Here is a 12,704-nt window from a genome sequence, read left to right as displayed (position 1 = left end):
CGTCAAACGCAAACACGGAAGACTTTGTGGTCGTTTGAAACCCGGGGTGAATGGCTCATCGTGCGCTGGGCCAAGGACTTCCTCGTCCTCGTCAGAGTCGTAGTCGTTGTCGTCACTCAGCATCTCGGCAAGCGAAAGTGTCCGTTTCCCGGTGAACGCGGGCTGATCCACGTCCAGCCTGTCGATAGAGGTATGAGTTGTAACCGCTTTGGGACGACGCTTTGGTGGGTGAGATGATGAGGATGATGAGGACGCGCCATGGTTGGAGACGCTCGCGGGACCGCCTGCAGCGGATGCGGCCAAATCACTGCTCGAGTGGGCCGCAGGCTGGGCTTCCCAGGAGTGGATGCCTGAGGCGGAAGCAGCGCGCGGCCGAATCACGATGGGAGAGGCGAGGTGGTCTTTCGGGGCCTCAGCCGCATCAGAGATCAGCTCGTGCGGCGGTAGACCACCGGATGCTTCGTGTAAGGTGGTCAAGGCGAACGGCGGCGGCACACCCATCACAGACGCGGATGCTGGGACGTCGTCGCTGATTGCGTCGCTCGACCTTCGGCGTGGAGTTGCCGCAGGAGACAGTTCCAAGACACCCAGTGCCCCGGTCGACGAGACGTTGGGATTGAAGAAGAAATCACTGGCCGATTGCTCATCGACGGAGAGTGCATGCTTGTCCGATTGATCAACCGCCCAATTACGCGCCATCCCAGGCTCGTCGTCGAGCTCGTCATAGGTCGGCACTTTCATTGTAACGGGAGTCATCTGCGTGACAACGAGACTTGGCACTTCGATGCTCATCTTTGGCTTTCGCGAAGGGTTGGGCGAAGTCATCCTTCCAGCAAGCAAGCAAGGGAGGTGAGAACGGCTTGAGTAGATTGCGGAATTCTGACGTTTTGCAAATAGGATGATGCATCGCGAACAACAAACCAATCAGAACAGTCTGTGAGCGAATTGACGAACGAGCGGTAATGGGGAAATCGCAACGGGAACAAGCCGTGCGGGAGATGCAGGAGGGTGGTGACTGGCAATACTCTATCACTGTTCGACGGCTACCTTTTGGTTGTGCTGTAATACTGAACATGATAATTAGAAAATATAATCAAAAAGCCACTGCTTTGAATCTGAGCGAATGCGGGCAAAACCAGAGCTGCAGCGCTTTTCGGTCGCAGTTTCCGCCACAAGTCTCTTTGCGTTGAGAGTAAAAGCAGGATGCAAAGTCCCACACTTCCCGAGGCTGAGCATGTGTCACCACCGCACGTCCCTCACATAAACAAAACAATAGGAGTATATCATAAAGAAGAAAGGGGAGCGCCCGGCCAACGTCGAATCGGCACGGTTCGATTTGAGTTCGGCTTTTGGCGTCGGGTTTGTGGTCAGATACAATGTGAGTGGTTGCAAACCCTTGCGATAGGACGACGGCAAGCAGTGACGTTCATGAAACACGGAGCTTTTGCCGAGTGGACCGCGTTGGGAGCTGAAAATTCAAACAAAAAAAAAAAAAAAAAAAAACCTCAATCGATCCAAGAAACGAAAGGCACATTCGATTCGGCGATTGTCTCGTTGTCAACAATGAGTCAACGTCAGGACAACCTCCCCCTGCCGTGTGTGCGCGTCATTGTATGGTGCGACAATGGGGCACAGGCAGTGCGCGATGGTGTCCGCAAAAAAAAAGAGGCACAGCCAATGTCGAACGAGCAAAAGTAAAGGAGGCGGATTTGTGTTTTCGCATTAAAAAAAAAAAAAAAGAAAAAAAAAAGAAAAAAAAAGAAAAAAAAAAAGAAAAAAAAAAAAAAAGAAAGCGAATTCAAAAAAGCAAGCGAGTCATATTGCTGTTGGAACCCAAGCAGCGACAAGAACCAAGGTGGTGATAGTACGATAAAGCAGCAGAAAGACCATCGACACGCAGTCCCGCGCGGCTGGAGGAATGGCGCCCACCGCAAAAAGTGCAAGCGAAGCGAGCGGTGGCAAAAGGAGGGAGTGGAGCGAGGTCGATTTGAACCCGCTTTGGCGGCCCCCTCGTGGCAAACAACTCATCCCAACGCAGAAGGAAGAAGAGATGAAGGAATAGGAGAGGGAGTGGGAGTGGAGACGGTGGAGCGTTGGCGGGCGGGGTGGGGGGCGGGCGAAGGAGAGAGGATTACTGTGATGAATTCTCACCGAATTGCAGATCACTTGAAACAAAAATAAGACTGAGCAAACTCTGCAAATGGATTCGGCGCGAAAGATGCGAGTTTAATCGGAAACGAACAACAATAAAGATCGAAAAACGAAAGGGTATGAACAAAACAACGACACTCAAAAATTGCGACACGAAAACAAAAAAAGCAAAGCACATCTCCAACTCAAAAACTAAACGGCATTTCCACTGTGAGGGTTGTGCATGCGCAGCAGCTGTGTGCGCATGGCCTCGACTTCCTTGAGCAAGCGAGTGTTCTCGTTGCGAAGGGAGCGGATTTCTTGGACAGCAGCCTTGCCACTAAGTTGCGCGGTACGTCCATTCTCGCTCTCGTTGCCGGACGACATTTCCATGTCACCAGACTTCTGGTTGCTGCCACTTCCGCCGGCATTGGCGGACGGGGTCTTGGGGTGGCTGCCGTTGGGATTGGAGCCGCGGTAGCTGCTGGTAGCAACGTCGTTGCCCTTGCCGCGCAAGATTAGGTAGAATTTTGGCGCCATCAAAATCATCACAGCAATCGGAACGGGCACGAGAACCTCGAGCGATTGAATGGCAAAGAAAAAGTCGGCAGTGCCAGTCGTAGAGTTGAGGATGATTTGCAAAATGATGCCCATAATAATCCAGTTGCACACTGCAAGGCCAATGTGCTTGGACTCGTTGAAGGCGGACGGCGCCTTTCGAACGCGGTAGCAGAGCAAGCCAAGAGCAACCATGGCGACAAGCTCTTCAATGTAGATGGCGTTGTCCCACCAAGTGACCTTGCAGACAAGGTAACTCTCATTGTTGGATACGACGGTGCCAGTTGTGGGAGGGGTGGAGACAGACCACGCGACCAGGTTGACGGTGGCGTAACCCACGATGAGCAAAAAGCGGTACAGCAAGACGCGATCGGTCAACTGGCCACCCTTGCTGGACTTGATGTTGAACACGCTGGCAATGCGCCAAGTCTTCAGGAAGATGGCGGCAAAGATGATGGCAAATCCAAGGTGGCGAGCCCACACGCGAGCAATGCACAGATTCGGGGTGACTTCCTCCTGATAGCTCAAGATGACCCAAAACATTGACCAAGAGGCGCCAAGAAGCATGAGGACGAGGAACTTGGGGCTGCCGGAGAGCACGGCACGAACTCGGCGGTAGTGAACGACACCAAACGCAAAGAGGACGAAGATTGCCAATTCAGCCGCGGCAACAACGATAAACGCAATGCGCAGAGCCGGGGAAACCTCGGTGGGTGTGACAAGCAGCGAAGGATCGGGCATGTTGGCTTCCATGGCCGCGTAGTTGGCAATGACCCATTCGCAGGTTGCTTCTTCGAGGCTCTTGCCATTGAAGACCATCTGGCCAAGAATGTTCGACTGATCCTGGGAGGTGTAAGTAAAATGATCGACAAAAGAGGCGGCGACCGAGTTTTTGGCAACCAGCTTGGAGGACATCAGTTTCAGCACACGCTCGTTCTCGTATCCGCAACGGTAGGCTGAGCTTGCTGTCAATTCAGATCGGGGCGGGCGGGTGAGCAAAGCATCTACAACTTCAACCGGCTCCCTCACTGCAAGGGCGTTGTGAACTTACAGACGTTGCAGCTCAAGTCGAACTCGGGCAGCTGCACGCGATGAAGACGAGCAGGAGAGCTGTCCGCAAAGACGTAGTGCGGCTTGGTCCAGTACTGGATGAACGGCTTGCGGGCAATGTAGGCAACCCTGGTCACGGCAACCATTGCATCCATTGTTTCATCAACGCCGAGCGTTTGGGAGACGGGGCAGGTGACGTTAAAGTTCAAGCTCAGGTTTTGCACAATGACGCGGTCAAGCGTGCCCCACGCGTCAGGCATGGTCCAAAGAGGGATTGGGGTGCCGTGATCCTCCAAGTTGGCACGCACACGAAGCAATTCCAAGAACGCCTCGACGGTGGCGGTGCAGTCCGCCGCCACGAGCGACGCATTGAGTGCAGCATTGCATGCAGGGCTCTCAAGAATGAGATCGATGTCGTCCACAGCACTGCGAAGAGTAGTGTTGTCAAGCTGAAAGCCCACTGGAATCGTATTCAGTCGGAACATTGCTTGGATGCGCTCATCGCTGTTGTTTGCGAAAAAAAAAGAGAGCACAGAATGAGAATGACTGCTCCGACCGACTCGGCACAAGCAAGAGACACTCACTAGTATGCAATGTAGCTGTCCGTGATTGTGCTAACTTCCCAGACATACTCGGGGATGTACCAGCCTGTCTCGCCAATGATGCCTGACGGGCCGACTGGAAGATGGAACAAAAAAACAAACAGAAAGAGTGAGATGACTTCAAAGTGCGCGCATTTCGCGCTGTAGATGAATCCGTACCATACACGACGGTGCGACGGTCGGTCACAAATTCGTCAATCAGGTACTGGGTGTACTTGGGATACGCCTCCATAAGAAAGTCTCCGGCGCCGCTGGATAAAGCGGCGAATGACTCATCGTAAGTGCCGTACATCCCATACAATTGCGCCGGCAGACCAAGCTTCTCCTGTGTTTGCAAGGGTGGCAAGGGTGTTGCAAGGGCGTGGTGAGGGGTGTTTGGTCGGGTGTCAGGGAGCAGGTGAGCAATTGTTCCACCTCACGCGACGACTCGACTCGGTCACTCACCTCAAGGATGATGCGAGCAATTGTCGCACTGATCATCGAGGAATTCCAGGCGTTGGAGACGATCCGAAGGGGTGCCAAGTCCGTGCGGAGCGCGCCTGAAGCAAAAAGCGAAACGGGTGAATTTCCAATGACTCATTTTCAGACAACTAACAACAAGTCAAGATGGGAAAAAGAATCAAACATTAAAATAAAAACCAAAAGTCAAAGAATATCCGCTGCCTAATCTCGCGGCTAAATGCTGCGGTTTTGGAAAGGGGGGGGGATTGTTGATGATCAGACGGTGACACTTTTCGGCCCGACTTTTTAATTTGATCGCTCGATGTCACCCTGTAAACTTGGGCACTGACTCGACGAGGAGCCGCACCCTCAGCACTCTCCTCGACACACGTACACACGCACACACAAATTTGGTCAAGCAGGCGAAGTAGCTGGCTGGAATTTGACGAGTAAACATGACACACCAATTTTTTTTAAATGGTTTTTCGCTCGACCGAACAGGCAATGTTTTCTTCAATCGACGTACCACGGTATATTTTGCCAATGATTCAAGCGTTCTTCGCCTCACCCTCAGCACCCCTCCAGGTCATGTGCACATGCACACGCACGCACAAACACAAATCGCGTCATGGTGCACTCACGGCGTTCATTCGGCGGGAAACAGGCAGCGGAGGCAGTGGCCGCGATCGTGATTGCTACCAGCAACGAGAAAACGGTCGGTTGATTCATGTTTGAATGCGGGGGAATAAAAGACTGATCTGCCGACGAAAAGAATCGCCAAATAAATCTACGCCGAGACGAGCTTGCCACCACCACCTAGTTGCCAGCGTCGCAACCATTGCCAAACTCACCACTTGCTGCCACCGTTGCCTTGTTGTACTTGCGTCAACAGGACGGGCACTGGAAAGGGTTGATGCTGGTGGCACCGGATTCGCGGGCCGCTTTGCGAATCACAAACAACAAATTGTTTGTTTTGGCAACTTTTTTTATTGTTGTACTTTTTGCATTTATTTGCCTTGTATTTATCCGCAGTTTGACCACAACACACGAGTGCCATTCCTTGATCTTGATCAGGAGACCTTTGCTTGTGTTGAGGCGGTCTATCGTCAAGTCGGATTGGAGCCGCTGTTGGAACGACAAGCGACGATGATGCTTGGCGACAGCGAGGACGGGCAACCGCTCGCCATCCGTGAGTAGATCTGCGCTCGGGTGAGGCGTGTTGCGCCCCAAAAATGTGATTCTAATTGCGCGCTTGAGGTGAGTCTTGGGACGGGAAGTGCGAGAATTCTCCAAAATTCTCCACAATTCTCCCACGGATGCCAAACAACATGCTCCCGAAATTTCGGGCGAATTGCGTTCGGAGCGGTTAAAACATGCTTTTGACGCTTCGCTGCCCCAAGGCTCCGATCCGTTTGGACTAGCTGCTCCCTCGTACACATTGTTTGGCACATGCACGCACCACCACGGTTCTAGGCAGGAGGAACAGAAGGCCGCAAAGCCACCACAGATTTCAATCAAAGCATTCATCTGGCGGATAGATGCGCCAAGTCAAATGCTGCGTCGGACCTGCCAGAGTTTCTTCAGAATCACACGAGGTTCGTGGACAAGCACGATTGTCCATTTATTGCCGAAACTGTTGAATTTGGAGCAGAACGCCTTTGAACGCAAGGTTGTAGGGGAGCTGTGCGTCTTGAATTGATCAATGTTGTTGACGACAACACGCTGAGTGATGCAATAATAGAGCGAGACCGATTGAAGTTGCAAATCGTGAAAAAGCAAGTCGAAGTCGAACATGCAAACTTTTCTGATGTTTTGCCGCCAGTAGATACAAGAATTGCGCATCGGGTGATACACGCCGCGCGATCAGATTCCCCAGCACTCACAAAAGCACAATCGCTGTGTATGCAGATCGCGCATTGGTGTCGTACGCTGCAAGCCAGAACTGGGCTGTGAGTGTTTGGCAAACCCTTGTCGACGCGCAACCCTTCTTTCCCTTTCCGAGCAACAAACTTGCCCAGCCTCCTGTCGATACACACGTGCCTCTTTTCGTGCTAGAAATGGCGGTGGTTGGCAGGGCGCCCCGAAGGGTGGAACAGGCACCAGCCCCTTTTTGTTGTTTTTGCATTTTCATGGCACAAACTGCCGCGCCCTCACGTCGCTGCAGAACCGACGCAGCAACCCCCCCCTCCCCTGCACTCGCTCCCTTCAGTTTTCTCCTCTTCCGCGTCCTTCCTGATGCGAGCATCACGCTGGCCTGTTCCTGCCCAACGGTTTTGTGTGTGCGTGTGTTTTTTTTTGCTTTACTTTTTGTTTGTTGATTTTGGGTGGCACAATTCGAATTGAATTTTTTTTTTTGAATTTGGAAAGTAAAACAAAACAAATCGAGCTGCTGGTCTCCGCCCCGCCCGTGCTCCTCAGACCCTCGGCTGGCCGGCAACTGCACTCTCGTCCTCTCACGGTCATCGAAGCACTCCTTAAAGGAGATTGGACCAGGACTGATGCGCAATAAAAAGGAAGAAAGTGGAGCAAAAGTTAAAAAGAAAAAAAAAAAAAGAAAAAAGAAAAAGAAAAAGCCATTCCTTTTTTTTTTTTATTTGTGAATTTCAGTAACACTAAAACAATGGGCGCCGGCCAGTCTCACCTCCCCAACCCCTCCGACCCTTCTGTCGCCAAGCAGACTATTGCTGTCGATGGCGGCAACTGGGGCGCGGATGCTCACCGCGTTCCCTCTGCCAAAGGTAACGGCCAAAAAAATCACAAGAACGCTGCTGCACACTTTTTGGCCACGTTTTTTCATCAGCACGTCTGCACCCCAAGCCGCTTCGAGCGGGTGGAAGTGTGTGCCAGAGCGACGCTGTTTTGGAATGAGGAGCGTCTGTCTCGCTGACTGCATCCTGACAGGAGGGCTGGGCTTGAAGCAACGAAAAAACCAACCAAAAAACCAAAAAAAAAAAAAAAAAAAAAGAGGAAGGAGGAAAAAGCATCGAGATCTGGATTTTTTGTGATTGCCGTTTCGCTGTGCGCCGATCATTCTGTGTCTCGCTGGCTATTGCATATGCAGGATGAACAAGGCATGCGTCCTTGTCTGTTAGGGTGCAGCGGCGGCGGCGGCGGGAAGAGCAGCAGTCAACGGAGCGGTCAAACCGTGCTGATTCAAACCGTAAAAAAAAAAAGAAAAAAAGAAAAAAAAAGCCGAAAGCACGGAACGATGCGGCTGCTGCACGTGTTGAAATCGTGCGTTGAGTCTCGGGATGAGCAGTGCTTGTGGAAGTGAAGCAAAGCAAAAGCAAGTAACGTGCAGCGACTTGCCCTCCCACCTCCCCGCTCCGAGAGGAGACAGAAGCCCCGCGAGAACACTGAGGCGCGTCGGGGGAGTTCGGTTTGGAACGGCTTTTTTTTTTCTCCGGGCGAGTCTCCCGCCCCACTGTGACTGCCATTCCATTGCTATTCCATCTCTGATCTTCCCCCCCCTTTGTCTTCTCCGTCTCCGTCTTTGTTCTTTTTGTTTTCCTTTGGCGTCATTTTGATGCCGTCTCGAGTTCAGCCTCAGTGTCAAGTGGCTTGCGCTGTTTTTTCACCATCCCAATGCATTGCCATTCTTTCGTTCTATTTTTTTTTTATTAATTTTTTTTTTTACTGAGCCGTTTTTGTTTGCTCACGTTGCGCTCGGAATGGCTGTCATCCAATTTTTCGCAAATTGCTCCTGCTCCATTTTCTGTGTGGAATGGATGAGCTGTTGCATGTATTCATCATGCACCGTGGTGTGAGGAAAAACAACAAAAGCGCTCAAAGCTCAATCGCTCACCAAAAATCACTCGTGCTTGCTTTAACAGACAACCTCCTCGGCATTCAGGACGCTCACTTGACCACCCTGTACGACAACTTCCGCAACTCTGTTGAAAAGTACGGCACTGCCGACTGCCTCGGCACCCGCATTACCAAGGAAGATGGCTCCCGCGGTGCTTACTCGTTCATCTCTTACGGTAACCATTTCCATCTCAAATGTTTGCTGACTTGGGTTGTTTTGTCGTAAGTGAGGGTTTGCTCACGTTTTGTTCGTATTTCCATTTCTCCTTTGTTAGCCACCGCGTCCGCTCGCGCTACCGAGGTCGGCTCGGCCCTCGTCCACCTCGGCCTGGCCGCGCAAACCCCTGTCGGCATCTACTCGATCAACCGCACCGAGTGGGTCCTTGTCGAGCAGGCCTGCAACGCCTACTCGCTGCCCACCGTTGCTCTGTACGACACTCTTGGTGCTGGCGCCGTCCGCTTCATCATGAACCACGCCGAGCTCCCGATCGTCTTCTGCTCGGCCGACAAGGCTGGTGCCGTGCTCGACGCGCTCAAGATTGACGGCGGCGTCCCGTCGCTCAAGTACATTGTCACATTCGAGGGTGCCGACGAGGCGACCGTCAACCGCGCCAAGGAGCACAACGTGACTGTCCACACCTTCAAGGAGATTCTCGAGCTCGGCAAGGCCAACCCCGCCCCGCACCGCCCGCCCCAGCAGGACGACCTGGCTGTCATTATGTACACGTCTGGCACCACTGGCGACCCGAAGGGTGTCATGCTGACCCACAAGAACTTTATCTCGACCATCAACGCGGTCTTGTTCCACGGCGTCGCCCTCAACACTGACGACGTCCACTTCTCCTTCCTGCCGCTTGCCCACTCGTTCGAGCGTGCCGTCCAAGGCACCATCCTCCGCGTCGGCGCGTCGATCGGCTTCTTCCAGGGCGCCATTCCCAAGCTTGCCGAGGACATCCAGGAGCTCAAGCCCACCCTCTTCTGCGGCGTGCCCCGTGTCTTCAACCGCTTCTATGACCGCGTGGTCAACACTGTCACTGCTGCCGGTGGTGTCAAGCTCACTCTCTTCACCAAGGCCTTCGCAGCCCGCCGTCACGCCCTCAAGCACGGCCAGGACACTCCCTTCTGGAACAAGCTCGTCTTTGACAAGATGAAGCTCATTCTCGGCGGCCGTGTTCGCTACATGATCACCGGCTCTGCCCCGATTGACTCGAAGGTGCTCGAGTTCCTGCGCGTGTGCTTCTGCCCCGTCGTCTTCCAGGGCTACGGTCTGACTGAGACTTGCGCCGCCTCCGCCATCACCAACTACAACGACACCCTCCTCGGCCGCGTCGGCCCCCCGCTCGCCGTGAACGAGTACAAGCTGACTGACGTTCCGGACATGAACTACTTTGTGACCGACAAGCCCAACCCCCGCGGTGAGCTCTGGATTCGCGGTAACAACGTTTTCAAGGGCTACTTTAAGGATCCCAAGAAGACCGCCGAGGACCTCGATGCTGACGGCTGGTTCCACACTGGCGATGTCGGCATGTGGAACGAGGATGGCTCGCTCTCCATCATTGACCGCAAGAAGAACATTTTCAAGCTGGCCCAAGGCGAGTACGTTGCTGCCGAGTTCCTCGAGGGCGTCTTCCAAAAGTCCAAGTGGATTCTGCAAGTCTTTGTCTACGGCAACTCGCTCAAGACCACCCTTCTTGCTGTTGTTGTGCTCGACCCCGACACCATCAAGCCGTGGGCCAAGTCGCAGGGCCTGTCCGAGGACCTCAACGCCCTCGCTGCCAACGCCGACGTCCAGAAGATGGTCCTCGACGACATGACTGCCGTCGGCAAGGCCGAGGGTCTTAAGGGCTTTGAGTTTGTCAAGGGTATCATTGTCGAGAGCGAGCCTTTCGCTGTCGAGAACGACCTGCTCACCCCTACCTTCAAGCTCCGTCGTCCCAACGCCACCCAAAAGTACAAGGCACAGCTCGAGGAGAAGTACAAGACTGTCGAGCCTTAAACGAGGGGGAGGGTGTGTTGCAGAGACGCAGCGATCTGTTTTTTTCTTCCTCTGTTGTGTTCATTTTTCAATTCCCTTGTTTTGCCGTGTGTCGTGTCCCGCGCGGTCGGTCCTTGTTGTGCAATTGTTGTCTTTGTTTTTGGTTTTTTTGTTCCATTGCCAATTCCGTTTTTCAAAAAACCCGCCACATGCAAAAGGGCATTGGTGGGGGGGGGGTGCGACGAACATTGAAAACGGAAGCATTATATATTATACAGATGGAGGACTACATGAGAATGCAATCCTTGTTGGCATTATTAGGATTCCCAGCGCCAGCGCCAGCGCCAGTGCCGGTGCTTTGGGAACTGGAGGAAGCAGACGCAGCACCGGGATTGGTCTGGGCTGCGGGCTGGGCCTCCTTTGGCTCGGGGCCCTTCAGCTTGTACTTGGCGCGAATGCGATCACGCTCTTGCTCACGCTCCTTCTTGATGGCGTCTGACTTTTGCTGGCGCTTGGCCTTGGCAGCGGCCATGTCTTCCTTCTCCTCGTCGATGCGCTTTTGGCGCTCGGCCTCGGTTTCGGGCCGGTCGCTGGACTTGTCCTGTGCAAATGGCAAGTAGGTAGACTCGAAAAGGTCAACATGTGCAGCAGTTGGAGATTGTGTGTGTGTGTAGGTTGCACGGCGGCGCTGCACTCTGTTCTGCACTCGAGGTCGTCGGGTACCACGCTTTACACCCCGAGTATTCCCCACCCCCCCGCCATCTCCCACCGCAATATGTCGTGCTGTTTTGTTCGTCCATTGAATTCCTTTAGATGCAAATGTGGCTGCATGCATGATTGAAGTGTAGAAGTGGCGCAGACCTTTCATTTCCATACGTCCCTGCACCCAACCTTGCTCAACGTCACTCTTGAGCCAAAACGCTCACATAGACGCTTACCTCATCATCATCGCCACCGAATCCGAGCTCTTTGCCGATCGAGTCCATCTTGGACGAGAACAACGACTTTGTGATTACGTTCATTCTCGAAATGATAGGAAAAAACAAAAAGAGTGGCGTTTTGACGTTTCAGTTTCTTCAGTTTCCATTTTGATTCTTTTCCAGTCTTTTATTTTCGTGTCAAATACACAATCCTTGAACGGTAACACAGCAATGCAAAAAACTCACCCAAAAAAAAAAAAAAAAAAAAAGTGGTTCGAGGTTTTTGGATTTTTGCCGCTCAAACGCCGACAATGGCAACAAACGCAGCACTTCGCTCTCTGTCTCGCTCTCTGTCTCGCTCTCGCTCTCGCTCTCTCTCTCTCGGTGGTCGTTGCATTGCGTGCCTTTCCCCCTTTTGTTCTCCACTGTTTCTCATGATGCGATCGCACCTCGTTCGATGTTTTTTTTTTTTTTCGGGCGAAGTGGGGCGACTTTATGGATTTTTTTTTTTTGTGTTTCAATCACACCACCACCGAAAATCTTCGCCTCTTTTTGAATGGACGCAACACGAACATCAGAAAGACGACATGTCTTTCGTCTTGATTTGTTGGTGTGTGTGTGTGCAACATGTCGCGCCTCGGTGGAACTCAGCACCCGAATCGACAGCTCCAGCTGAAAGAGAGAGAAGAGAAGAGAACGCTTTGAGGTCAAAGGCATCGAGTTTCGAGTGGTCGAAAATCACACCACACACGCGCGTCTCTTCTTTGTTTTCCCATTTCTCTGACTGTTGGTTGGGTGGTTCGGAGCAATCCCAACTCGATATCAAGAGTGGTCTGCTGCAACAAAGTAGCATTGTACAAGCGCAATCAGACCAAGAGTGAGTGAGTGTGAGAGAGAGAGACAAGAGAGACAGAATGAGTTTGGGAAAGTAAACAGCAATATTTGGTCGACTGTCGCGTTTTTTTTTCGTTCTGAATGGCATCAACATGGCGTGAGTCTTTTATTTTTTTTATGCGTTTGTGTGGTAAAACGCAAAAAAACAAACGACATTTGTTGTTCAGCATTGAATGTGATTTCCAATCCATTCCTGCTTTTTTGCTTTTTGCTGCACTTGCATCAGCGAGCTGTTTTTAGCATCGGAACTGTCCCTCTTCATTCATCCATCACCCCGCCATCAGCCAACCTCATCATCACAACATAGCTAGAAGCAACCCCTTCTAA

General features: G+C 52.4%; 3 protein-coding genes and 1 pseudogene across 4 annotated transcripts; 1 reads left to right on the top strand and 3 right to left on the bottom strand.

Moving 5' to 3' along the window:
* Positions 1-116: 116 nt before the first annotated feature.
* Positions 117-825, bottom strand: CAOG_08515 (hypothetical protein; annotated as a pseudogene; the record flags this gene model as incomplete). The annotated part of the gene is made up of 1 exon: positions 117-825.
* Positions 826-2,343: 1,518 nt separating this feature from the next.
* CAOG_01502 (hypothetical protein) lies at positions 2,344-5,510 on the bottom strand (the record flags this gene model as incomplete). The annotated part of the gene is made up of 6 exons (XM_004364313.1): positions 2,344-3,653; positions 3,740-4,242; positions 4,323-4,416; positions 4,500-4,665; positions 4,785-4,879; positions 5,423-5,510. 6 exons carry the CDS (start codon positions 5,508-5,510, stop codon positions 2,344-2,346), a joined length of 2,256 nt encoding a protein of 751 aa, XP_004364370.1.
* A 1,854-nt stretch (positions 5,511-7,364) lies between these two features.
* On the top strand, positions 7,365-10,800 carry CAOG_01501 (fatty acyl-CoA synthetase). Its single transcript, XM_004364312.2, has 3 exons — positions 7,365-7,519; positions 8,615-8,764; positions 8,864-10,800. Exons 1-3 carry the CDS (start codon positions 7,402-7,404, stop codon positions 10,582-10,584), a joined length of 1,989 nt encoding a protein of 662 aa, XP_004364369.1. The 5' UTR covers positions 7,365-7,401; the 3' UTR covers positions 10,585-10,800.
* Positions 10,801-10,811: 11 nt separating this feature from the next.
* CAOG_01500 (hypothetical protein) lies at positions 10,812-11,600 on the bottom strand. The gene is made up of 2 exons (XM_004364311.2): positions 11,502-11,600; positions 10,812-11,164 (listed from the first exon to the last, which is right to left on the bottom strand). Exons 1-2 carry the CDS (start codon positions 11,583-11,585, stop codon positions 10,850-10,852), a joined length of 399 nt encoding a protein of 132 aa, XP_004364368.2. The 5' UTR covers positions 11,586-11,600; the 3' UTR covers positions 10,812-10,849.
* Between the last annotated feature and the right edge of the window lie 1,104 nt (positions 11,601-12,704).

This window comes from Capsaspora owczarzaki (assembly GCF_000151315.2).
Source record: "Capsaspora owczarzaki ATCC 30864 unplaced genomic scaffold supercont2.2, whole genome shotgun sequence".
Taxonomy (NCBI): Eukaryota; class Filasterea; order Ministeriida; family Capsasporidae; genus Capsaspora; species Capsaspora owczarzaki.
Note: the sequence above shows the minus strand (reverse complement) of the source record. Positions and strands in the feature narration are given on the sequence as shown.

Excerpts from the sequence above, each read along its gene's own strand:
- CAOG_01500 (XM_004364311.2), bottom strand. The coding sequence starts at position 11,585 with ATGAACGTAATCACAAAGTCGTTGTTCTCGTCCAAGATGGACTCGATC. Across the intron at positions 11,165-11,501 it reads TCGGTGGCGATGATGATGAG|GACAAGTCCAGCGACCGGCC; the intron begins GTAAGCGTCTAT and ends CCATTTGCACAG.
- CAOG_01501 (XM_004364312.2), top strand. The coding sequence starts at position 7,402 with ATGGGCGCCGGCCAGTCTCACCTCCCCAACCCCTCCGACCCTTCTGTC. Across the intron at positions 7,520-8,614 it reads CCGCGTTCCCTCTGCCAAAG|ACAACCTCCTCGGCATTCAG; the intron begins GTAACGGCCAAA and ends TTGCTTTAACAG. Across the intron at positions 8,765-8,863 it reads TTACTCGTTCATCTCTTACG|CCACCGCGTCCGCTCGCGCT; the intron begins GTAACCATTTCC and ends CTCCTTTGTTAG.